General features: G+C 41.3%; 1 protein-coding gene across 1 annotated transcript in view; it reads left to right on the top strand.

Moving 5' to 3' along the window:
* The window catches only part of LOC144781528 (solute carrier family 22 member 20-like), a 160,373-nt gene that overhangs the window by 116,826 nt on the left and 18,476 nt on the right, over positions 1 to 25,071 (top strand). The window contains exons 7-8 of the mRNA XM_078660427.1: positions 8,835 to 8,950; positions 14,181 to 14,395. Coding sequence (XP_078516553.1) covers positions 8,835 to 8,950; positions 14,181 to 14,395 — 331 coding nt within the window. The remainder of the gene's footprint in view (positions 1 to 8,834; positions 8,951 to 14,180; positions 14,396 to 25,071) is intronic.

Below are 25,071 nucleotides of genomic sequence, written 5' to 3'. Positions count from 1 at the left end.
GTGGCAACCCTTTTAATATATCACAATGATTTATGAATCACCATCAAGGGACTGTTTGCGAGCTCAAAGGCATGTTTCGAACCTTATTGTTTTTTCTCATCAATATTGTTTTATTCTAAGTTTGCTAAAAAGAAAATGTCCCTTTGGGTAGCAATAAAGACTTATTAGGAAAGACAACACCAACCACTGTGTTCTGGAGACCCGACAAACATTTAAAATCCTGATTTTGTGGTTCTCCAGACCAACCACTTGCAACATGTAATGCCGAGCAGTATGGGTAATATGTGTCTCTTATACCTTGTAACACTCATTGTCACCTAGCATTTTCTGTATATATACCGTATGATTCATTGCTTTTGTATAATGTCTGTGAGATGTAAAGTGGCATCCTACAATGCAATGAGTAGCTCTATAATCATAATTAAATGAAGAAAAATAAATTAGCAAGTGTTGTATAAATGGTTATTAGTGTAATTAGCCAAAAGAATGAAGTTGGCATTACACTTGGTTTTCTTTCTGGCAATAGGAGAACTTGAGGAAACGGAAATCATGCTGGAAATTAAGGCTGGTTCACTAGATGGTCAAATCCCCATTTCGTTCCACATAATTATGCAACAATCCTAGCCACTTATGTAGCTTTGTTAGAAAATCTATCTTTAAGAAATTGTATTCTTCCCTCAGGTTGTATAAAAAGGGATAGTTAGACCTATTTAAGGTAGTGCAGTCTAGACAGCTCTAAGAAGGAGAATTATAGATCTATTTCTTTGTTACCAATGTTAGGCAAAATTTCAGTAACAGCTGTCTGTAAATAACTGACTAAGTGGTTAGAAGAAGGGGAATGTTTAGGTGAATAGCAATTAGGGTGTGGGTCTGGTAGAAGAATGGAGTCCTCTATGGCTCTTACACTGGATGAAATGTGTCTAATAGTTGACAAGGGCGATAGTGCCGCATTGATTCCCATGGAGCTTTCCTGATCTTTTGATACTATGGATCATAACATCATGATTGATCACCTTTAGCAGTCATGACATAAAGAATACTGTATTAAGCTAGAGTAGCTCCTTCAAAGAGAATCTGCCTTATACAGTGATGCTAACTCCCTCTAAATGGACATGCAGAACGTTTTGTGCACAATCATCATTAGCACCTATTTTGTTCAACATATACATCCGACCACTCTTAGCACTCATCACATCTTTTTACTGCTTTGCTGGATGATACTCAACTGATCCCCAGCCTGGATCAAAATGAATCTATATCCATTGGTACTTTCACACCCTGCCTTACTGCTGTGACATCATGGATAAGCTGTAACTTTCTGCAAGCTAATTCCAGTAAAACAGAAGTGTTGCTGGTAGGAAAGAATACAACTAGATGGCAGGAGTCTACCTAATCTAGTGACTGAATAGATCCTGCAGTCATGATCTGTGGACAGATTCTACAAGTTTTCAGTTTTGAGGTCTGGCGTAAAGACAGCTTCAGTTTTTTTTACGGCCTCATGTGTTCCAAACAAATCATATCCAAAGTACATACAGTTATGGAGGCTTTCACTCAAACTATACTCCATCACAACAACTTCAGCCATTGAATACTTTCACTTTGAGTGACTGCATTTTGCCCTTGAACATGTACACATTCACATTAAAAACAGTTCTCTCAAGAGGGAAATGTTTTAGACACTTGTATGGTAGGGTGTAATCAGCTATATTCATAAAATCAAGACACTTATTGAACGTTGCAGTGTTAACTCCGCACCATAAACCAGCTCTGATATATTTATTTAGACAACAGGAAAAAATTACAAATCATTAAAGTAGCCATAGTGTATGTGCACATTTCTAGGATGAAGTCATAGCCTCTAATCTTTTTGAATGACATGTCAAGCAATTGCATCTGGCTTTAGAGGATGACTAGTAAAACTTGAAGTACTACAGCTTTGGGAAAAACTTCAGGCCTTTGCATCTTACTTAAGAGGAACATCTAGCAGCTAAAATGCATATATTTAAAATAGCTATTCTTTAATTGATTATTCATTGATTGACTCAACAAACATTGATGCGTAACAGAAAAACACAGTGCAGTAAATAAGGACAATGCAGCCTCACTAAAACACAATGGAATATACATGTACACATGATTAGTGGCACACAAAAAGCAGATTATTAAGAACAAATAAAAAGGCACTTAAAATAGCAATGTATTATAGTACCTATTTGTATTAGGGTCCTCTATAAATGCATAGTAGTTAAGACATTTATTAAAATTAGTAGTGTTGCTTGACTAAGCATCATAAACCTGCTTTGACATGTTTGTTTGTTCTATGAAAAACAAGCACAAATCATTAGCGCCGCAATGGAGTATATGCAAATTACAAGGCTGAAGCCACAATGCCTGTGCTTTATAAATACTGTGTCAAGCAATTGCACCTGGATGCTAAAGGAACACCTAGTAATGACTTGATGTATCACAGCTCTGTAAAGCCTTGAAGCAGTTAGCACTATTCTGTTTCAAGAGCAACAACTAGTAGCTACTTGAAGTACTGCAGCTTTTTGAAAAACGTGATACTTTTATATCTGACTCAAGTCAAAAGGAACATCTAATAATAACTTATTAAACACTGCTTTTCTAAAATAAATCACCCTAAAAATGCCTACAATATATATGAATAAATATATATATTTATGTATGTGTGTGTGTATATATATATATATATATATTCACTGAAAAAACAAATATTAAAGTAATGTTATAGTTTGGAGTAAGGTTGTAAACTCTAAAACCCACATAAATTCACCTGTTATAAGGATCTCAAGTAACTGTAACTCCGCCCTAAGGTAAATATATCCCGCGCCACGGGGAGTCTGTGCTTGTTTTTTTTTTTCATCAGTTGACTTAAGTGATCCTCTCAGGTGAAACTGTACACAGCTTTATCCTCCCCCATTAGCTGGAAGAACGAACCTGGTGCTAGAAGAAATGGATGATGTGACATCACCACCTGCTGGAGGTGGTTGGAGGGGTCGTCTCCCCCCTGCCTTTCTGGAGCTGCCTGTTAACAGGCCTTAAGGGACCTAATCAACTCTGCCTTCCTGATCTTGTTGCTATGAGGCAGCCCCCTAGACCTTCACTGAACAGTAAGCGCAGCAACTGAGAGTTGGTTCAGTTTAGCCAAATTTAGCTCCATGTTATCCCTAGTTTTGGGTCACACAAACTTTACACATCAGAAATAGAACAAATCTAGAAAAATCAAAAAGATGGATTAAAATCAGTTTTAGTCCAAATTTCAAAAATTCAAAAAACAAAACTTTTGTTCTATGTCAATTTAGTGAATGTTTTAAAGATCCTACCTTACTTTACTGTATGGTGTAATTTAAACACAAGTACGTACCCCACTTCTGAACACCAAGGGCCCGATTCCCAGAATGAACTTAAGACTCAATCCTAAACTTACTACTATTTTGGTATTCACAGAATGCACTTACTACTTTTGGCATTCACAGAATGCACTTACTACTTTTGGTATTCACAGAATGAACTTGCTACTTTTGGTATTCGCAGAAGTTAGGATTTTGTCCTAAGTTTGTCTTAAGTTAGGATTTTGTCTTAAGTCTGTCTTAAGTCTGTCTTAAGTTTTGTCTTAAGTCTGCCTTAAGTCTGTCTTAAGTCTGTCTTAAGTTTATCTTAAGACAAACTTAAGACAAAATCCTAACTTCTGTTAATAACAAAAGTAGTAAGTTCATTCTGTGAATGCCAAAAGTAGTAAGTGCATTCTGTGAATACCAAAATAGTAGTAAGTTTAGGATTGAGTCTTAAGTTCATTCTGTGAATCGGTCCCCAAATGTTGGAAGGTGGATTATTAGTAGGGGCAAGTACACACCTACCATTAGCTATAAGGCCACCAACAAAATATAATGTCCAGACTAGGTCTCAATAAAATTATTCCCTTGCTCAACCCTTGGTCGGTGGCATCAAGCAGGCATGCTTAACTTAGGACACTGGTGCGTGAAGCATTTGAAAACACCAACACATTAAATAAGTAAGACACAACACACAATAAAAATCCACCTTCCAACATACAATTATATATTCTGGTAAATCAAATACAAAAAGGGTTCAAACAGCTGGTATTCTGAACTCTCATATTTGAAAGTGCTATAACGCGCTAATGAAGAAAAGGGAGTTTTGGTGAAATTAACCATGTGCCTAAGATCATAAAATTTTTGTGGGAACCTGCAATTTATTCAGGTTTGTGGTTTCACTTTGTACAAATCCGTCGCTAAATGGGTGTCTCTCTTTTCTTTTTACCCCTTTGTGCTTTTTTCTGCAGTTTTATATAGCGCAAACTTGACCGAAAGGTATTAGAAGCTTTAGGTTAGCACCAGTTATGTAACAGAAGGTCACATTTATTTTTCATAGGAACGGGGAAATGAAGTGACTTGACCAGAACCACAAGATGTTGAGCTGTCACAGAGACTCAAACCTGGTTCCTTAGTTCTGAAGGTTGCCACATTCTGGGTAGAGAGAAGCAGGAGGACACTTGAAAGCCTTGCTAGTTATGAGCGTGAGGTTCCAATAGAAGCCTGAGCTGAGGGCAAGGCTTCAGGCTCAAACCTGGCTCGAGCTTTCAGTGGCTCACCTCCCCTCTAGTAGAAAGCCTTACTTGGCACACCATAAGTGATTCAGCCACTCTTTACATCCAATAAGAGGCAGAGCCATGCTTGGCACGCGATGAGTGGCACAGCCACACATGGCACACAAGAAGTGGCACTGCTCTGCTGGGGACACATAGTGAGTGGCCCACAGCCTCACTGAGTGCAATTCTGCCCCCTTGCCAGGAGCAGTTTTCTCCCATCGGAACACCTCGAATACACTTTCACACAACATCCAGGCAGTCCCATCAGGTAAACCGTTTCTTCTGGGTTCCCTTCTGTGCAGATTCTTTTCCAGGGTTACCTCCAATCTAACTTTCTCCACATCAGCGGTTTCCCTTTTCTAAATGCTTCTTCAGCATCAAGTTACAGATTTCTGGGGTGATGTCCCCTTACTACGTGGGAAGCTGGCAGTCGGCCATCCATCCCAGGGTCATAGTTGTTTCTCCATCTCCCCCGCGGATGTGGAGTAGACCAGTGGTTCCCAAACTTTTGACTCGTGAGGACCCCCATTGAGTCACCACTGGAAGCCGGGGACCCCCAAGCAATTTGTAGGAGTTAAATTTCAAATATTAAAACAGTAATTAAAAAAAACCACGTGTGCACACAAAACAAATACTCAAAGTACTAAGGATTTTGGGGCCAGATGTACGACCATTTCATTTAGCGGCTCGCAATTGACAACACAATGTGAGTGGCAAATTGAGAGTCGCTAAATGAAATGTACAACAGTATGTTTAACACTGTTTGGGATTCCCAATGGGGTCGCAAATTGCGAGGCTCTTTAATATTAATGAGCCTCTCGCAATTTGCAAGCCCATTGGGAATGCCCGCCCTCCCAGGGATGGTGGCCTGCTGGGCTCAGAAGGCCACCATGTCTGGTACTGCTTTTAAATAAAGCAGTTTAAAAAAAACGCAGCCCGTTTACCATGCATTTAAAAAAAAAAAAGAAAATGAAACGTTTTAGTTTCATTTTTTAAGGGCAGGCAGAGGTCCCTGGGACCTCTGCCTGCCCTTAAAAATAATTTTGCATGCATTTGCAAAAAGGAAGGGGTCCCCTGAGGACCCCTTCCCATTTGCGACTGCATTACCATCTACTTGAAGTAGGTGGTAATTGCAAGTGTTTTGCGACCCAAAAACATTTGTACATGGTTTTGAGACTCGCTATTTGGAAGGGAATGCCCCTTCCAAATAGCAAGATGCAAAACCTTTTTAGCGAGTTGCAAACAAATTGCGACTCGCGAAATAGGCTATGTACATGGCCCAATAGGTTTTTGCATGCGCAAATGGATTTACAAACCCATTCGCGCATATAAAAACAGATCGTACATCTAGCCCTTAGTATTTTATATAGAAGGAACAGCCCGTCTGTCACATGTATTTCATTTGTTTTATTGCATCTCTCATACCAATGTAGGATGACAGAGCACTTTACATCACACACATATAGAGACATTGAATCATACATGTAAATCCGTGTGTATATAAAATGTTACATAAGGTAAAGGGGACTACAAGGTTCACATGTCATCCATACCGGTAGGCATTTTTTAAGAGTTCCTGGTCTGGAAAAGCACAAACTCAGGATTCAGAACATAACACAGTGGCTAGTAATATTAAAAATGTATTTCCGCCCAAATAAATCTTTTTAGCAGCATCAGGATAATGAATAACCGGGAAAAAACATACGTTACTAACTGGTACCATGCAGTTTGCAAGCAGCTCTTTGATGACCGTTTATAGGTCCCTCTGCTAGATTACGAATGCCACTCATGAAATGCACAGTAATGAAATAATCTCTGTGACAAAAGCAGTAACCACGAACCTATGCACGTAAAATAATGCTTTTCTAAAATGCATGTTACACGTTCTTAGCAGTAGGCACATTAACCCTCTGTGCTACATTAGTTAAGTCAAAGCTGCCACTGAACAAAACTCTCCTCGCTCTCCAGCAGGTACATTAATCGTTGGCATTATCTTGACACTTTTATTGTTGCTGGAAAGCTGCTAATTACACAAGAAACGTTTCTGTGCTTTTGAAACTGCTGCCTACGGACCCCCTGGGAATGTGTCACGGACCCCTGGGGGTCCGCGGACCCCAGTTTGGGAAACACTGGAGTAGACTGTTAGTGAGAACTCCTGGAAGACTGAGGGGTATATATTTGTCCCCTCACTGCAGCACACATAGAAGTTACAACTCGTCATTTTTAAAATGATTGTTTATGTGCAGCAAGGGACACCTTCCTGCACATAAACAATCATGCATGGCGTTTTGCCGTTTCTATGCGTGCTGCACTATGCAGCACACACAGAAACAATAAAATCAAGGAGAAATAAAGCATTTCTCCTTTTTGCGCCATGTTATGACTAGGTTTTTTTTGGTCTTAATTTTGGCACTGCCCCACATTTACGACACCCATGTAAATTAGAGGCAGCGCTAAAATCGATGGGTTTTGAGGCAGACTGCCCCCCACAACACCCATTGCCCTCCCGTTTCACACTAAGTATAGCGAGAAAGGGTGCCACGTTAAATGGCTTAACACTGCCTTGTAAATAAGGGGAAGCCCGTATCGCCAAAGGAACATCAAAATAAAGTGACATTCCTGTGGAAATCGGGGCTTGTGAATATGCCCCAGAGTGTGTTGAGTTCAGGCCCCTGCACTATAACTAATTCTAGACTGTTGCAGTATTTGTTGTATTGGCTTCCGACTCTAGAAACTTTTGTTTCTTTGTCAGAAGAAAGACTGGGTGGTGCTAAGAGGCTGTCACCAAGCACCACCCAAAACATTGCAACAAAGAAGAGAGCAGCCTTCACACATACATCCATTTCAGTATTGTGGGTAGCACCTCTTCAGGGAACAAAGGATCAGTTCTACACGACACAGGACACATCTGTCTCCAGTATTAACACATCCCAGCTAGCTTAATTGCACTGCTCCTGTCTGAAAGGAAAAGCCTTGACTCACTAGCAGCGTACCGCTGCTTTGCTAAAGAGGCCACTGTCTCCTTATTCCTGCACCAGTCAGTGCTTAATTTGAGCCGGTGGTTTCTGGTGATCATCATCAGCACTTAATTGTCAACATCAGCACTTGTGACAGTTTACCACAAGTTAGCACTATCTGGCTAATTTGGAGAGGATGACAACACAGTTATTATTATTTCAATATACATAAAAAATTACTATTACCTGCCGCCCAAGCCATTAAGTTAGCTTTGGGGGCCTGAAATAGTCCGAAATGTCACACTTGTAGGAGTGGGATGGTTAGTAGTTCTGTTATTACTATAATTGGCAGCATTCCAGGGGCAATGTGTGGTGCAAGTTGCAGTGTCCTCCTGACGAGAGATATTACACTTATTGTTTTAACAAATTAAGTACTGACCAAAGTCTAGTGCTTTGAAGAAGCTTCAAGGATGCAATCAATACATTATGCTAGTCTGACAGACTCCACCACTGCCATCTTGTGCCCAGGGCCACCCAGAGAACTAAGGATGGATTCAGCTGTGTACATAGAACAAAATGATACACTTACTTGTAGCACACTACTGCAATACACTGACGCATGTATACATACTAGTCATGCTGCCTTTGCACTCACTGGGATTTAGCGCATGACTCATATGTAAAGACCTGAAGAGACAATTTATACAGAAAGAACCATAGGCCATGCAGCAATGCAGTGACAAGGTAAAAATGGCTGTCCTGCAACTAGAAATTCATGCGGCCACCACTGTTACTTAAAGCCCGGTATGCAGACAGTAGTCACCCTCCCAAAGGAGGACCAGGGATGTAGCTTTCATTGGTGCAGCTGGTGCAGTGGCCCCAGGCCCCAGAGGCCTGAGTGACTAATGAAACCCTGATTCTTGCTTTATTTCCCAGTTTAAAGAGCGGCCAGGGGGTCCATTTCCTTCCTTGCAATATAGCCCATGACACATGGACTCTTACGCCACTGAGGAAGACACAACTTGAGAGGCTCTTCAGACCACAGGGCCACTCTCTGAGTCTTAGAACCTTGCTCAGGGGTTTTCAGTGTAGACATGATGCTTATATTTACTGAGACCATAATAAAAATGCAAATATTTTTAGATTATCACATACAAGCTCACTTAGAGCAATAAAAGGGATCTGTGCCCGCATAATGGATATGCACATAACCTGAAGGATAACTTTTCCTTTTCTCTCCTGCCAAGATGGTGAAATCTCACATGCATACTGAGATAATGGCAATGAGATCGTCGCATTCATTGGTGGACCTCATACGCACGCCAGCCGTGCGCAGGATCTCCTGCCTCCTGGCCATGCTCTGGTAGGTGAACTGTGATCTCAGAAATTCTTTTATGAATTAATATTTCTTGTTCGGTTTACACTTTTCTGAATCATATTTGCTGAGTTTAGTTGTGTTACTCTAGGTTTCCATAAGAGATGCACTCCATGTGACGGCCTTTGAGTGTTGCTCTGATTAGGGCGTAAGAACAAGTGGCTAGGCTCATCTAAGGGTTACCATTTTCTGACCTATCAATTTAACACTTCTGTTACAAATTCAGCAATGTCTACCAGTTGTGGTGAGGCATACTGTAGATCTCAACAGTGACACCTAGCAGCCAGTTAGGATAACATGCTGTATGTGGTACTCTTATGGACAGTCAGCTACACAGCATGCAGAGTACATTTTCTGTGGTTCTGAATGGGGTAAATAAACACTGATTGCAATTCTTTGCAAATCACAATTAGGAAATCACAATTTCTAATGTACAAACATGTACAAGTTCTTAATACTGATTCCTAATGGGGTCGCAACAGACCTACCTCATGAATATTAATAAGGTAGGTCGCAATTTGTGACCCATTAGTCATTACTGCCATCACAGGGATGGTGGTCTGCTGGGGTCAGTAGACAACCATTTGTCTGTGATTACTATATAATAAAGCACTCTTTTTTCTTTCAAATGCCGCTTATTTTTCTAAAAGGAAAAAGGGATGCGTTTCATAAAATAAAATGAAACATTTAATTTGTATTTTTTAAGAGTAGATAGTGATCCCTTGGACTACCGCCTGCACCTAAATCTATTTGTTTTAACATCCAGAAAGGAGAAGGGGTCCCACTGGGACCACTTCCCATTCGCAAATAGTTACCATCCCCTTGAGGTGTCATTAAAAAATGTAAGTTTTGCGTCTTTAATTCAGTCACAGAACATTTATATATACCAATTTGGTTTTTAAACATTTTATAAACCTTTTTTTACAGTTCCAAACAGCCCAATTCTGTGAATCAGGCAATTTGCGACCTCAAAATAGGTTTGTAAATAAGGCCCTAACACCTGGTGGACAGCCAAGAAGACTCATGTTTGCCCTTGTTTCAGTGGCGTAACAAAACTTGAGGGGGCCACCCTGCAAAATACATGGAACTCCTCCCCCACTTAGTCAGGAGCTCTCAGACCAAGGGCCCATACACAGTGCTGGAAGGCGCCCCTTGGAGCTTGGGGCCCCCGCACCGCGGGGTCTACAGGGTCTATGTTATGCCACTGCCATGTTTTCTCCATTAGGCTTTATAATGTCTCGTAAATTCCTGTAAATCCCTAGCAGTAGAGGAGAGATTATTAGAGAAGCATTTACAGTGGCACCAGGCGCCATACCTACAAAAAATGTGTGCTGTCGAAATGGCCCAATCTGGCTTTTTGTGACTGCAAAAATGCTTTTTCATATGTACAAATGCCAAATTAAGATTCAGTAACTTGTTACCAAATCACAATTTGGTTTCATGATTCCGTATTTGGAAGATGCGTGTTTAGGGCATCCCTTCCCATTCCCGAATTGCACTACTATGTTTTGCAATTGAATTATGCTAGCAAAACATTCATTTTTGATAGACTACTTGAAGGTAGTGGTAACCATTTCACACGGGACCCCATCTCCATTGAGAATGTATAAAAATATATTTTTAAGAGCAGGCAGTGGTTCCACAGACCACTGACTACTCTTAAAAAATGAAGCTTCAAAGTTTCATTTTTTTCTTTTTAAATTCATCCCATTTTCCTTTAAGAAAAATGGGCTGCATTTAAAAAAAGAATGTTAGCATTATTAAGTTGCTATCTCATTAACATTTATGAAGTAGGTCGATTTGCGACTCATTAGGAATTACTACTGACAACGTTTATTTTTTCATACATTAAAAATGGCAATTTCCTAATTGTAATTTGGTAAGAATCGCAATGAGGTAATCCCAGTTCCTAAATGTTGTACATGTGGCGCCAGGTCCGAAAGTCTAAGAGGTTCACTGCACTCCAATTATGGCTGTATTTACAACCTATCCAGGGAGCGGATGGGCTATTTTTCTTGCTCGTATTCTGTAAATATGTAATATATAATTGTCCAAGCCTAATCGCTGTTAAAATGTAATCCTGAGTGAATTTGCAATTTGTATTTATTTGTATCTCTAACCACTAGTATATGTAGTTGACCTTTGAACTTACTACCATTCCTATGTGATTTTAGAGTGTATCTGTTTGTAACTCTTCCTTGAGTGACTTTACAACTTGTACATTTGCAATTTTTCCCTCCTTTCACTGCACTTGTATATATAACTCAAACCACTAGTAGATGTAGTAGACCTTTGTACTTACTACCATTCATATGTGATTGTAAAGTTTATCTGTTTGTATCTCTTCCTTGAGTGACTTTACTACTTGTACATTTGCAATTGTTCCTGTTTATATCTCTTATGTAACTCATGTAATCCAAAGTCCTTATGTAAGCAACTGGTTATTTTGTAAAGCGCACTGACACTACCGGGTAATGTTTGCGCCACATAAAATCGCAAAAATAAATAAATAAAAATGGCCTATAGCATGCTTGCTATGCTACTACGCCCTGGAGCACGTCACTTGGTCATGCCATAGAAATACAGCTGTAGCTGCACACTCTCTTCCTTTGGCTCTCTTTTCTGTTCACACTTGGTAGTATACTCTCTACAGATTTAAAGCAGAAAACCTGCAGCTTCCAGCAAGGTTGTTGAGTGCATTTTTAAGTCAAAGCATTGGGTATTGTTCTGAAATTGTATTTAGTATTCGATTAGATTGCTGTTTAAGCAGGAAACAATACCAATACTTGTTTGTTGTCTGGTGCTTCATATTGTACTTCTGCTGTTTGTAGGTGCTGTAAATAACAAAACAGTTGTCAGCGAGACCTTGAGAGAAAAATTGGAAAAGCTATTTTTCCCTGTACCACAGAGTGGGAACAATTTTAAGAGGGGGTAGGCTAAAATAGAACAACTCCTGGCCACATGTATCAACCACAAGAATAAAGAGACCCCATCTCAAGAGTAAGAGAGTCTCCCTTTCCTGTCCACAAACCGGACCCTAAATCTCCAATTTCAATTAGAAGAGTGTGATCCCGACCACCACCAGATGTTCTACGTCCACCGAGCCAGCACTTCATCCTTCGAACCATGACTTTGAGCTAACCATGGAAATTATCAAGAATGCTCAATAAGATCATACAAGATCATAACTCTGACTACTGCAGTGCTCATGTTCTGAAAGCTTGTATCCTCAGAATAAAAACTCAAGGAAAAGACAAAAACAATGCAATGAGAGCCAACAGAGAAACTCTAATAGCTGATGGCTACACAAGTATGAAAATAAAATAGGCCAAGACTATCCTAATTTTCTTCTAACTACCCTGGAATAATGGATAGATACATTCCACTCTAAACTTTCTGGAAGTAAACTGTCTAAACTGGTCTGATGCAATACTGCTATCATACCTAGTGATCTCAGAAAACTTACAGTTAGCATTTACAGTACTAGAACTATCATGATACAAACCAATGAAAGGAATCAGCTGACCTTTGAAAAGATATTCTGCAGTCTCTAAAATACAGAACTAATCACTGCCTAACAGCTCCCCTAATCCATCACAAAGAGCTTCTTCTCGTCCTTCCAACTACCATGCCTATTTCCTGCCACACTACTCAGTGCTTCAACTTTTTGTTACTGCAACACCATCAGATCCTGTTTTTTCAGCTCATAAGTTGCCCATCACTCAGTCAACCAATGAAGTGCCATCACTAGAGTGGCTCCTCATTAACAACAACCCAACTCTGCCACCCTCCATTGCAAAACATGCCCTGAATCGCTTACGGCCCAATTGTTGCTGACCTCCAAAGATCTACTGATGCAATTGGAGTTTCTGTCTGACTGGTCCAAGACGATATGCGGGTATTAAGATGACTACATAGAAACAAGTTATCTATGAATTGATCTTTAGGCTACTTATTAACAAGGTGGAAACGCTACTGCCAGTTCACCCCCCAAGAGACAGGGGCATGTCTAACCAGTTGGCTAGACATGCCCCTGTCTCTTGGGGGGTGAACCAGTTTGATGAAAATTATTGTTCTTTTTTTCAAGTTACCAATGTTTATTTGAATGCAGAAGTCTCCCAAGTGGATACCAGTTAACCGTAAATGGAGGTGTAACAGTTAGGAGCAGGGTATTTTCATATACCATTAAGTTCCCATCCTCCTAACATTTATCATAAGATTTCATATTAAATAAAAGTCAGGAGATTGGAAGCAGCATAGGTTAACTCAAATTTGACATCTTTACTTCTGTAGTCATTAAACCATTTTCACATGGTAGGAAGGATAGTCTTATCCTTTGGCCACATCAACTCTATTACATTGATGTAGCTCTATAATGGACCTCTACAGCACTGACCACTACATTCATTAATGTAAGTGACATAATTAATTTGGTGGTAAGGAGCATAGCAAAATCAACATTAACTGGAATATAATGAATTGTTCAATGAGATAAAATTTGAAAATAAGGATAAAGGGTTTAAGGGTACCCCTGAGATATGTTATGTACTTACAAATACCAACATTCTTTATTTACCATTAGATAGTGTTTTACGCTACACAGATCTTCTAGTTGTTAGGAACGTTCATAAGATTGTAAGACTGATATATAAAAAGGAAACGAAGTGCAGATCTAAACAATTTGAAAAGTTTGTGTTAGGAGAAGATAACAAGATTATAAGTAAAGGTCCGAATTTATATGTCAAAACATTAAAGGCAGGGTAGGCAATTCTTATGTAGTGGACCCATAAAGTTGACCTTGGGGAGAAATTGCAGACAAATGCAGTACTATAGAAATACTTTCTTTCTTATAGCTATTTGAGGGTTCATGAGATTAATCAATCATTGTTTGATTGTTGCACCTGCTGCTTGAATGACTGGGCGCACACATGTCTTGGGCCTCCCTTTTTTTTTAATATGAGACAGGATTGTTGGGTCCATTGCCTGGTATAGTCAAGCAGGATTACATTTAGAGGAGAAATGGCCTGCACAGCATATACAGCATGGGGTTTGGCTCAGCAGTCAAGTCTCACTCCAGTTAACTCAGACATTATGATATGGGACAAGTCCATTTCACTGTCTATTACACAGTTCCATGTTGGCAGGGCGTCGCGGAAAGTTTCAATGTGATGATTTAATAGAAACTATAAATCAGTAATCTACTTCTTCCTCCCAACAGGTTCTCCATGAGCTTTGCCTACTACGGTCTGGCAATGGACCTGCAGAAGTTCGGCTACAGCATCTTCCTGGTCCAGGCGTGCTTTGGTGCCATCGACATCCCTGCAAAACTTGTGGGGGCTGCAACCATGAGCATGGTTGGCCGTCGTTGCACAGAGACAGTTTCTCTCACCCTAGCAGGGCTGATGATCATTGCTAACTTGTTTGTTCCACAAGGTGAGCAAACAATAACTTATTTTTGCTAAAGCAGGGTGTGCACCAACTAGGAATGAACAGTGCATAAAGAATGGAAAGATCAGGGCTTACTACATTGTCTACCGTGTTCAGTCTTGTCACCTTTGGAGAATGTAAAGGAGATCATTCGCTTTACTAAAAGTATAACTTAGACAGATCGATCTTCACCATGACACCAGACCACCTTTATTCTGGCCAGTACGTATACCAGAACTAGAAAGCCTGCTCAAACTCTGAAAGTCCTAGAGAACCAGACAAATGGTAAAAGTGTGCTATAGAAATGGAATGATAGAACAGAATACGACGAAGCACAAATAAAATATGACATAAACAATCCACAGCACAACAGACAATACACAGCCCACTCAAAACCCACATACAATGCAATAGAATACATAGAACATAACCCACACCTCACACACAAGGTACACAAATAACACAATAAACGAAATACAAATACAGTACAAATTACAACACATACACAAAACCGACAACACCTACAACACAACCCACCACATACCATCCACAACATACATAATGCATAACACCATGCATCACACACAATGAACATAACACAACTCACTGCTCACCACCCATGAAAAATATATAGCACATACAATACACACAATGCATACAACGCTACACATTTGACAGAATCCATACACAGTTGACCGCCTGCCAAGTCTTCCTTCCAAGATTTTTTGGGATTCAAAATAATATTGTTTGCCACTAGGGCAGCCCCAGTGCACAGGAACACATGTGAAAGGGACATCAAAATCGGCCAATACCCAAGGTGGTTGTAGTGAAACCAAGGTAGACTTGCATATCTAACATTTCTTCCAGTGAGCGTGTTAAGGCAGATGCACCTTCGAAATCTTGCCACATTACAAAAAAAAGTTCTTTTGTTACTGTTGGGGCTGGGAGCACAGAACTCTAATTCCAGTGGAATTAAATGGAAATCAGTTTCTTTGAAGGGATTGCCAAGATCCTTTTTAGGTCTGACTTGACAGCACAGCTGTGTGGTAACCAACTGTTGCCAATTCTTAAAAATATATCCACCTTAAGTATTGGCTCCACACAGAGTAATAAATATTATCTCACCTACTACGATTGGATTTTAGTATATCATTCTTCTTCATCTTATAGATTTGTTGAATCTTGTATATTCAACAAAATATTAGCTACATTAATAATTATGCCCCGTAGAACCTCAGTGCTTTCATATCCACCACTGCTGTTAATTTCCTTGTAGTACGTAGATTTTACATTGTCAAAGCGATTAAGGAAAACTAACAGTACATTTGGTATATAAAGAGCACAGTAACTATAGAATCACTACATATTGCAAAGTCGCGCGGGCCACTATAGTTAGGACCTAGTTACCGCAGGAAGAGTTTTTTTTTGGTTTGCTAATAACGTTGGTGAAGTTTGAGTCTTCACGAAAATTCACCAAAAAAGTTCACCCACCTCAGCTCCTTTCTTGAACTTTTTAGGGTGAGCCGTCAAGCATGGGCCAAGAAAAAGAGAGCCCCAAAATGCAATTTTGCCATGCAATTTTCATGAGGATTTTTGAACAGCGTTTCAGCTGAAAAGATGAACAAAATTATACCAAATTTGGCACAAAGCTAGAACTTTATTCAGGAAGCTTGTTTTTAAGACAGAGAAAATCTGATCAGTATTTTAAGGTTGAAAATATTTGTATATCTTGATGATTGGGTTTGCCAAACTCTTGCAAGAGTTGCTTATTCACACAATTTCAAATAATAGAGAAATCTAATTGGGCAAGATGGCCTCTTTTTCTGTGGGCTGTCCAAATTCTGTGAGTCCTGCGGGAACTCACGCTCTGATTGGTTGGCTGTAAAATGAAAAACATTTTGCGACGGCCATTTCAGGACATGAACTCTTGATTCCTGTGTCCTGAAACCTGAAACAATATGATATAAGGTGACAGGGTAGGGATACTCTGACCTTTTGGACCTTGTGAGTTTGGTCCCAAAGGGATTTCCTCATTGGCCAACTGAAAAAAATTGTTGGTGAATCCAAAATCCAACGTCACTCTCGCTGGAGTCAGAGAGGCTCATCTTGCTCTCATGCGAGTCCCTGGGTGGCGCAGTGGGCTTCACGGGCGCCTGCCAGAGTCTTGCGGGACTGAAATAGCATTTTTTAAAAGCAGGGGATTGCGTGTCTGGTGTGGATTGGCCACATACAGGTGATTAGCTCTGTGACTAACCTACACCACTCACAACCAAGGGCTGTGCTCAGAAGGGGTTGGGTGTCTATGAAGCGGTCGGATGTACCTGCAACCAACCTCACGATGCGCACATCCTTTTGCATAGTAGGGGGGGTTGGTGTTCCGTGTTGTAATAAAATATTACTTTACGTTAAAAACATCTCTAGAAACTGAGAAGCCCCAGTGGGTCCCATAAGAGTACAACAGGACCCAAGACACAATTCCTTATTTTGTTTTGGACCCAGGGATTCCTTCTAGGATCCTCATCCCCCCCCCCCCTCAAGGGCCAGAGTGTTAGGGTACCCCTTCTTTGCCCCATTTTATCCTATTTTTATTTATTTTGGCATTCAATTAGGGATACAGAGACTAAGTCCTAAAGTCCTAATATGGCAGCCTCAACATCACTGTTGAAGTTGCACCCGGCCAATCAGATTACTTGGCATCATGGCTGTCTTGAAAAAAGCCCTTGTAGCCAATTAGATTGCTCTATGTTTTGATTTAATTGTACAAAGAGATTGCCCCCCACACCCCAGTGGGACCTACCGTTTAGACAGCACTTTATTATGATGCTTAATTGCTCATAAATGGATGTATGACGTTACAACGCATACTTTTACATCGCATGCCTTTACAACGCGATATTTACAACGAATACCATTACAACGCATAGTGCTTTTGGGTGTTGGATAGTGAATTATTTAATTTACTATTCCAACTCCAGTCCCCGTGGATAGTAGGGAAGGTGTTGAATAGTGAATTAAATATATTCCCTATCCTAGAGCGCCCCCCAGCGCAATGCGTTGTAATGGTTTGCGTTGTAAAAGTTGCGTCGTAAAGGCACTGCGTGGTAAAAGTTGGGTTGTAAAGGTTGTACACCCTCATAAATAGGTAATGCTGCCTTTCGTTACTTTTGGTTACAAACCAACCCAAATCGTGACTTGCACTGATTTGGAAATACTAACCTAGACTTTGCATTGGGTCTTTCTTAAAAAAGTAACAAAACCTGCATATAAATTCTTTGTAAATCTGGGCCACAGCTTTCTGCCATTTTTGGTGTAATTCTATTCAGCAGTATTTTTGTATATTGCTTCCCAAAATTCCTATGGAAAATCGTGTAGAAAATCATGTTTTGGAACCCCACATTTTTCCTTGGCTTCTGATTGATGGATCACCTGAAAGTTTCTAGGAAGGAGCTGAGGTGGATGAATTATTGTTGGAAAATTTTGTGAACATTTGTGGAATAGCACTAAACTGCTTTTCCCATGAAAACTCAGACCTAACCATAAATACACAATGGTTACTGGGATTCATCCACCTCAGCTCCTTTTAAAAATGTTTTGAGATGATATTTCTAGTGGGGCCTGTGAAAAAGAGGTGTCATATAACGTGTTTTCCCCATGCAATTACCAATAGGAATTTTAAATAAAAACAGCTGAATAGAATTACACCAAATTTTGCAGAAAGCTGAACATTTACTCTGAAGGTGTGCTTTTTGAGATTTGGTGTAAATCTATTCAGTAGTTTTTGAGAAATTAAGATTCAAAAGTTTGTGATATTTTGATAGTTGGTCCCTCTGGACTCCTGTGGTGCCGTAAATTTAAGAAATAGAGATCTGATTCTTTCAGAGGACTTTTTTCAAGTCATTGTTCCATGGGACAGGTATTGCTCTTGGTCTCATGGGACCGATGATCTGATTTGCTGGCCACAACACAAATAGAGATGTTACAACCCTCATTACAGGACACAAGGACTCGGTCCCCATGTCCTGCAGCTAAAAATAAATTAGAATATAAGTGGGCATGTATGATGTAACCTGAAACTCTTAAAGTTTTGAAGGGTCCTAGAGGAAATCCCCCAGATCTAACATTTTAAAAGAAAAATCAGCACAACAGTCCTGGGTACTCCTAGTGGTGCCAGTGAGGCCACAGTAAAAAAAGTTAAAAAAACACAAGCCCCATTAGGTGGTGAAGCCCCCACCATGCACAATCTATGCCTTGTACGGATGTCTTCATGGTGAGCCTGACCCACCAGACACCCAAGTCACATTAAGTGCCTAAGCCTCTACTACACACACCCTTTGCCTTGTACAGAAGTCTTCACGGAAATCCCACTCCCTCCAGGCACCCAAGCCCCCCATTAGATGGCCAAGTCTTTACTACACACAACTTTCACCCTGTAAAAGACCCTTTGACTGTAGCCGACTTCTCATGCACAATCAAAGCGATATGGGTGGCCAAGTCCCTACAATGCACTGCCTTCACCTTGTACGTAAGTCTTCATGGAGAGCCCACTCTGCCCAGACACCAAGGTCATATCAGGAGGCTACGTCCTTACTAGACACACCCTTCACCTTGTATGAAAGTCTTCACGGAGAGTCCACTTCCTCCAGACACCCAAGCCCCATTAGCTAGTGTAGTCTCTACTATGCACATTATTCACCCAGTATGGGATCCTTTGTGGATAGGTGAAATCTTATGCACAATCAATGAGACCTAGGTGGCCAAGCTCCTAAACCGCATACCCTTCATCTTGTACGGAAGTCTTCATGGAGAGCCCACTTCCTCCAGACACTCAAGCCCAACTAGATGCCCAAGTCTCTACTAGGCACACCCTTCACCTTGCATGAGACCCTTGGTAGGTAGTTAACCTCTCATGCACATTTAATGAGATATGGGTGGCCACTCCCCTACAATGCACTGCTCATCTATGTACAAAAGTCCTTATGAAGAGCCGACTCTCTCCAGATACCCATTCCACATTATATGGTAACGTCTCTACTGCACACATCCTTCACCCAGTACAGAAGTCTTCATGGAGAGCCCACTCCATCCAGACACCCAAGCCTCATTAGGTGGTGAAGCCCCTACAATGTATGGCCTTCACCTTCTAACGGACCCTTTGTGGGTAGTCAACCTGTCATGCACAATGAGACATGGGTGGCCACGACCCTACCATGCACATCCTATACCTCATATAGAAGTCTTCACAGATAACCCACTCCCTCCACACACCCAAGCCCCATTAGTGGCCAAGGCCCTACCATGCACACCTCCTGTACACAACTTTTCACAGAGAGACCACTTCTTCCAGAAACCCAAGCCACATTAGGTTTCCAAATCCACACTACATACAACCTAATCCCTGTGTACAGTTCTTCACAGAGAGCCCATTCTCTCCAGGATCCCAAGCCCCATTAGTTGACAAAGCCTCTACTATGTGCAGCCTTCACTCTGCACAGAATTGTGCTCTATCTTCAAAGAAATGTCAGAGTTGTGCTCTCTCTGAATGCAATGGCACACTTTGTACAGCCTGGCGCCAATGCCGGCATCCTTGAGCAATAGTGCTTGGAATCTGTGTTGTGGTCAGAACTGTTTTTCTGCAGGAAGGGGTCCCTTTCTGCACAAACTCCATCCTTTAAGTCTATTTCCTCTATGTGTGTGTACTGTAGCATGTAGCACAAATCCAAAAACAAAAAATGAACAGAAATAGAAATATTTCTCCTCATTTCCCCAATCTAAAGGAGGTGCAGGATTTTGGAGCAACTCAATATTTCCAACAAAACTGAAGCAAAAGCTTTGTAAATTATAAGTGGTTGCATTCAACTTACAATTATAAAAGTAGACTTACATTGTATCATTATAAATAGACTGCTATAGCAGACTAGTATAATACAGATGCATGAAGAGACACACAAGACAAATACCATTACATTTTTCTATTTTTAATCCAGAAACGGTGGTTCCAAACAGATCATTTTTTGTACATTTGTTATATATTTGTTTTATTCTCATAATTATTTGGGGGGGGGGCAACTTGAGAAAAAAAGCGGGATATGAGCTTGAAGAGAGAGAAAAAAGAAAAAAACTATTTGTTCTTGGAAGACTGGTGTCTGACATCAACTTGCCTCTCACTGATCTACTTTGCTCTCCATCAGAAACAACCTTGCTGCACCTTTTGCAATAAGTGATCTTCTCCTGTTATGCAGGATTTATATCTTCTGCCCAGCAGCACTTCAGTTGTTGCTCTATCCCCTGATCCAATGGAGGGCCCTGATGTAGGAGTATATGCCTCCTCCGCATCTCATTGCTGCTCAGTACTGCTAGGCTGTGTGGGTTGTAATGACAACATGTGCTTCCATGTCCCAGAAGTACAGTGCAAATACCTTTTTGAAGTTCCTCTTGAAAACTACTTTTTGCAGATTGGTGCAGATTGCATATTCAGAGGAGACATTCTTCTCCCCTGGAAGTATGGAAACGAATTGTCGCACCAAGGACTCCTTGATGGTTTATGAAGTCTCTGGCTGCTACCCTAACATAGATTTTTCTCTCCCTCTTCATTCAAAGCCATGGTTGAAACCCCCAACCCCTTAAATAAAATGGCAAAAACATGTCAAAAGCAAAGCACAAGATGCTATTACATCAAAGTGCTAATCCTAAAAGAGGTTGAAATGGTGGAAGCTTCTTGTAAATGGTGCAAGACATTGAGTTCAACCAGTCACATGTCTTTTACTGTGCATGTCATATGTACTGTGGTATCGGTTTCTGGTACAGTGGTACTGCGACATTAAAAAATCGAAGCAAATTAACAAAAAGACTCAACACATCTTTATAAAGTGACCCCATTAGAAAAGCTATGTGTCCAAACGTATATGACAATCACTCTTTCATATTAAACACATCTGTTTAAGATTTAGAGGACTCCCCATCCTCCCACGGTATCGAGAACTGGAATAAAACCCACACAAAAATCCTGCAAAAAATAAAAATAAATAAAACACATTAAGTTGTAATATTAAAGAATTATACTGTGAATTCACTACAATAGCTAAGGACAACATTGATAATTTAGTTCAACTTTGATAATCAGTATTTATGTTAAAAAGGAAGCAAGTCCCTGAAAAATACAAGGGTTAAAGTGCTGCTATAGGTACGTATTGTAATAAGATCATGCTTTACGCTTAAAAAAAAACCTCTGAAATTCACTGGAAAAACCAAAGGTTAAAGTAACATTACAGTTAGATACAGGAAAAGAAACCTTAACTTACAGTAAAACAAAAACCCAAGAAATTAACTGAAAAAAATAAAGGTTAAAGAAACTTTATAGTTAGGTGACAATGTAAGTCATAATGTAATGCTTTAAACCTCAAAAACCACAGAAATTTGCCAGTAAAAGATCAGTGAGCGACCTATAACTTGTTCCCCACCATGCTCTGCTTATGATCTCACATATTACATCAATCATGACATGTTCAATGACATCATTTATGGAAGATATCTGTGGATGAAAATGGACACATGAATTGGCTGATTTATTTAGGTGCCAGGTCTTAGATGGTCTAGGTATTCGTGGTATGGACGAAGCTGCATGATTTATACACCACTCCTGTATTAAATTACATTACATTTATTAGTGTATCAAAAGAGAACAACAAGATGACGCTGATCGAGTAAGTAGATTGCCAAGTCCCATGCAAGTTATAAGCAAATTTGCTTTTTCAATGGAAACACTGTGTGTGCATATATATATATATATATATATATATATATATATATATATATATATATATATATATATATATATATATATATATATATATATATATATATATATATATATATATATATATATATATATATATATATACATATATCAAAACACAGGTTGCCACAAATGGAGAGAAGCTTCTGGCAGGTAAGTAAACCCCTCTTTAATGGTGATCACTTGCAAGCAGGATACATCGAGGAAAATGCAGTCGCAATAGCACAAGCCTCCAAACGCGTTTCAGGAATCACATGGCTTGTCTTACAGCTGAAGCCAACCACTGACGAAGGGAACTGTGATTGTGATGTATCCTGCTTGCAAGTGATCACCATTAAAGAGGGGTTTACTTACCTGCCAGAAGCTTCTCTCCATTTGTGGCAACCTGTGTTTTGATATTTGAGCGGCCAGCCAGGCCGCGGAGAGAAGCGCACCGCCGGTGAGCGGGCTCAGTGATGGCGCTAAAGCTGGCGTCACTCCCATTCTGAGAGGCAGCACCCGAGATGTGACACTGTAAAGCGGGGCAGGCAACTAAGCGGAACTTGCACCAACCCACCAGGGTGATGAAAACTTTACAATATTGGCCTGTTGACAAAACGGACTCACATGAGTTTTTATTTCTTTTCTCCGGCACTACAGAGACCATAAAGCCACGCAGATGGCCCCGCCCACTGAGGCACGCTCTGGAAATGAAAAGGGCGCGGAGAACTCCGTCTTGTCTTACAGCTGAAGCCAACCACTGACGAAGGGAACTGTGATTCCTGAAACGCGTTTGGAGGCTTGTGCTATTGCGACTGCATTTTCCTCGATGTATCCTGCTTGCAAGTGATCACCATTAAAGAGGGGTTTACTTACCTGCCAGAAGCTTCTCTCCATTTGTGGCAACCTGTGTTTTGATATTTGAGCGGCCAGCCAGGCCGCGGAGAGAAGCGCACCGCCGGTGAGCGGGCTCAGTGATGGCGCTAAAGCTGGCGTCACTCCCATTCTGAGAGGCAGCACCCGAGATGTGACACTGTAAAGCGGGGCAGGCAACTAAGCGGAACTTGCACCAACCCACCAGGGTGATGAAAACTTTACAATATTGGCCTGTTGACAAAACGGACTCACATGAGTTTTTATTTCTTTTCTCCGGCACTACAGAGACCATAAAGCCACGCAGATGGCCCCGCCCACTGAGGCACGCTCTGGAAATGAAAAGGGCGCGGAGAACTCCGTCTTGTCTTACAGCTGAAGCCAACCACTGACGAAGGGAACTGTGATTCCTGAAACGCGTTTGGAGGCTTGTGCTATTGCGACTGCATTTTCCTCGATGTATCCTGCTTGCAAGTGATCACCATTAAAGAGGGGTTTACTTACCTGCCAGAAGCTTCTCTCCATTTGTGGCAACCTGTGTTTTGATATTTGAGCGGCCAGCCAGGCCGCGGAGAGAAGCGCACCGCCGGTGAGCGGGCTCAGTGATGGCGCTAAAGCTGGCGTCACTCCCATTCTGAGAGGCAGCACCCGAGATGTGACACTGTAAAGCGGGGCAGGCAACTAAGCGGAACTTGCACCAACCCACCAGGGTGATGAAAACTTTACAATATTGGCCTGTTGACAAAACGGACTCACATGAGTTTTTATTTCTTTTCTCCGGCACTACAGAGACCATAAAGCCACGCAGATGGCCCCGCCCACTGAGGCACGCTCTGGAAATGAAAAGGGCGCGGAGAACTCCGTCTTGTCTTACAGCTGAAGCCAACCACTGACGAAGGGAACTGTGATTCCTGAAACGCGTTTGGAGGCTTGTGCTATTGCGACTGCATTTTCCTCGATGTATCCTGCTTGCAAGTGATCACCATTAAAGAGGGGTTTACTTACCTGCCAGAAGCTTCTCTCCATTTGTGGCAACCTGTGTTTTGATATTTGAGCGGCCAGCCAGGCCGCGGAGAGAAGCGCACCGCCGGTGAGCGGGCTCAGTGATGGCGCTAAAGCTGGCGTCACTCCCATTCTGAGAGGCAGCACCCGAGATGTGACACTGTAAAGCGGGGCAGGCAACTAAGCGGAACTTGCACCAACCCACCAGGGTGATGAAAACTTTACAATATTGGCCTGTTGACAAAACGGACTCACATGAGTTTTTATTTCTTTTCTCCGGCACTACAGAGACCATAAAGCCACGCAGATGGCCCCGCCCACTGAGGCACGCTCTGGAAATGAAAAGGGCGCGGAGAACTCCGTCTTGTCTTACAGCTGAAGCCAACCACTGACGAAGGGAACTGTGATTCCTGAAACGCGTTTGGAGGCTTGTGCTATTGCGACTGCATTTTCCTCGATGTATCCTGCTTGCAAGTGATCACCATTAAAGAGGGGTTTACTTACCTGCCAGAAGCTTCTCTCCATTTGTGGCAACCTGTGTTTTGATATTTGAGCGGCCAGCCAGGCCGCGGAAAGAAGCGCACCGCCGGTGAGCGGGCTCAGTGATGGCGCTAAAGCTGGCGTCACTCCCATTCTGAGAGGCAGCACCCGAGATGTGACACTGTAAAGCGGGGCAGGCAACTAAGCGGAACTTGCACCAACCCACCAGGGTGATGAAAACTTTACAATATTGGCCTGTTGACAAAACGGACTCACATGAGTTTTTATTTCTTTTCTCCGGCACTACAGAGACCATAAAGCCACGCAGATGGCCCCGCCCACTGAGGCACGCTCTGGAAATGAAAAGGGCGCGGAGAACTCCGTCTTGTCTTACAGCTGAAGCCAACCACTGACGAAGGGAACTGTGATTCCTGAAACGCGTTTGGAGGCTTGTGCTATTGCGACTGCATTTTCCTCGATGTATCCTGCTTGCAAGTGATCACCATTAAAGAGGGGTTTACTTACCTGCCAGAAGCTTCTCTCCATTTGTGGCAAC

This window comes from Lissotriton helveticus, chromosome 9 (assembly GCF_964261635.1).
Source record: "Lissotriton helveticus chromosome 9, aLisHel1.1, whole genome shotgun sequence".
NCBI lineage: Eukaryota > Metazoa > Chordata > Amphibia > Caudata > Salamandridae > Lissotriton > Lissotriton helveticus.
This window is presented reverse-complemented; position numbering and strand designations above follow the sequence as displayed.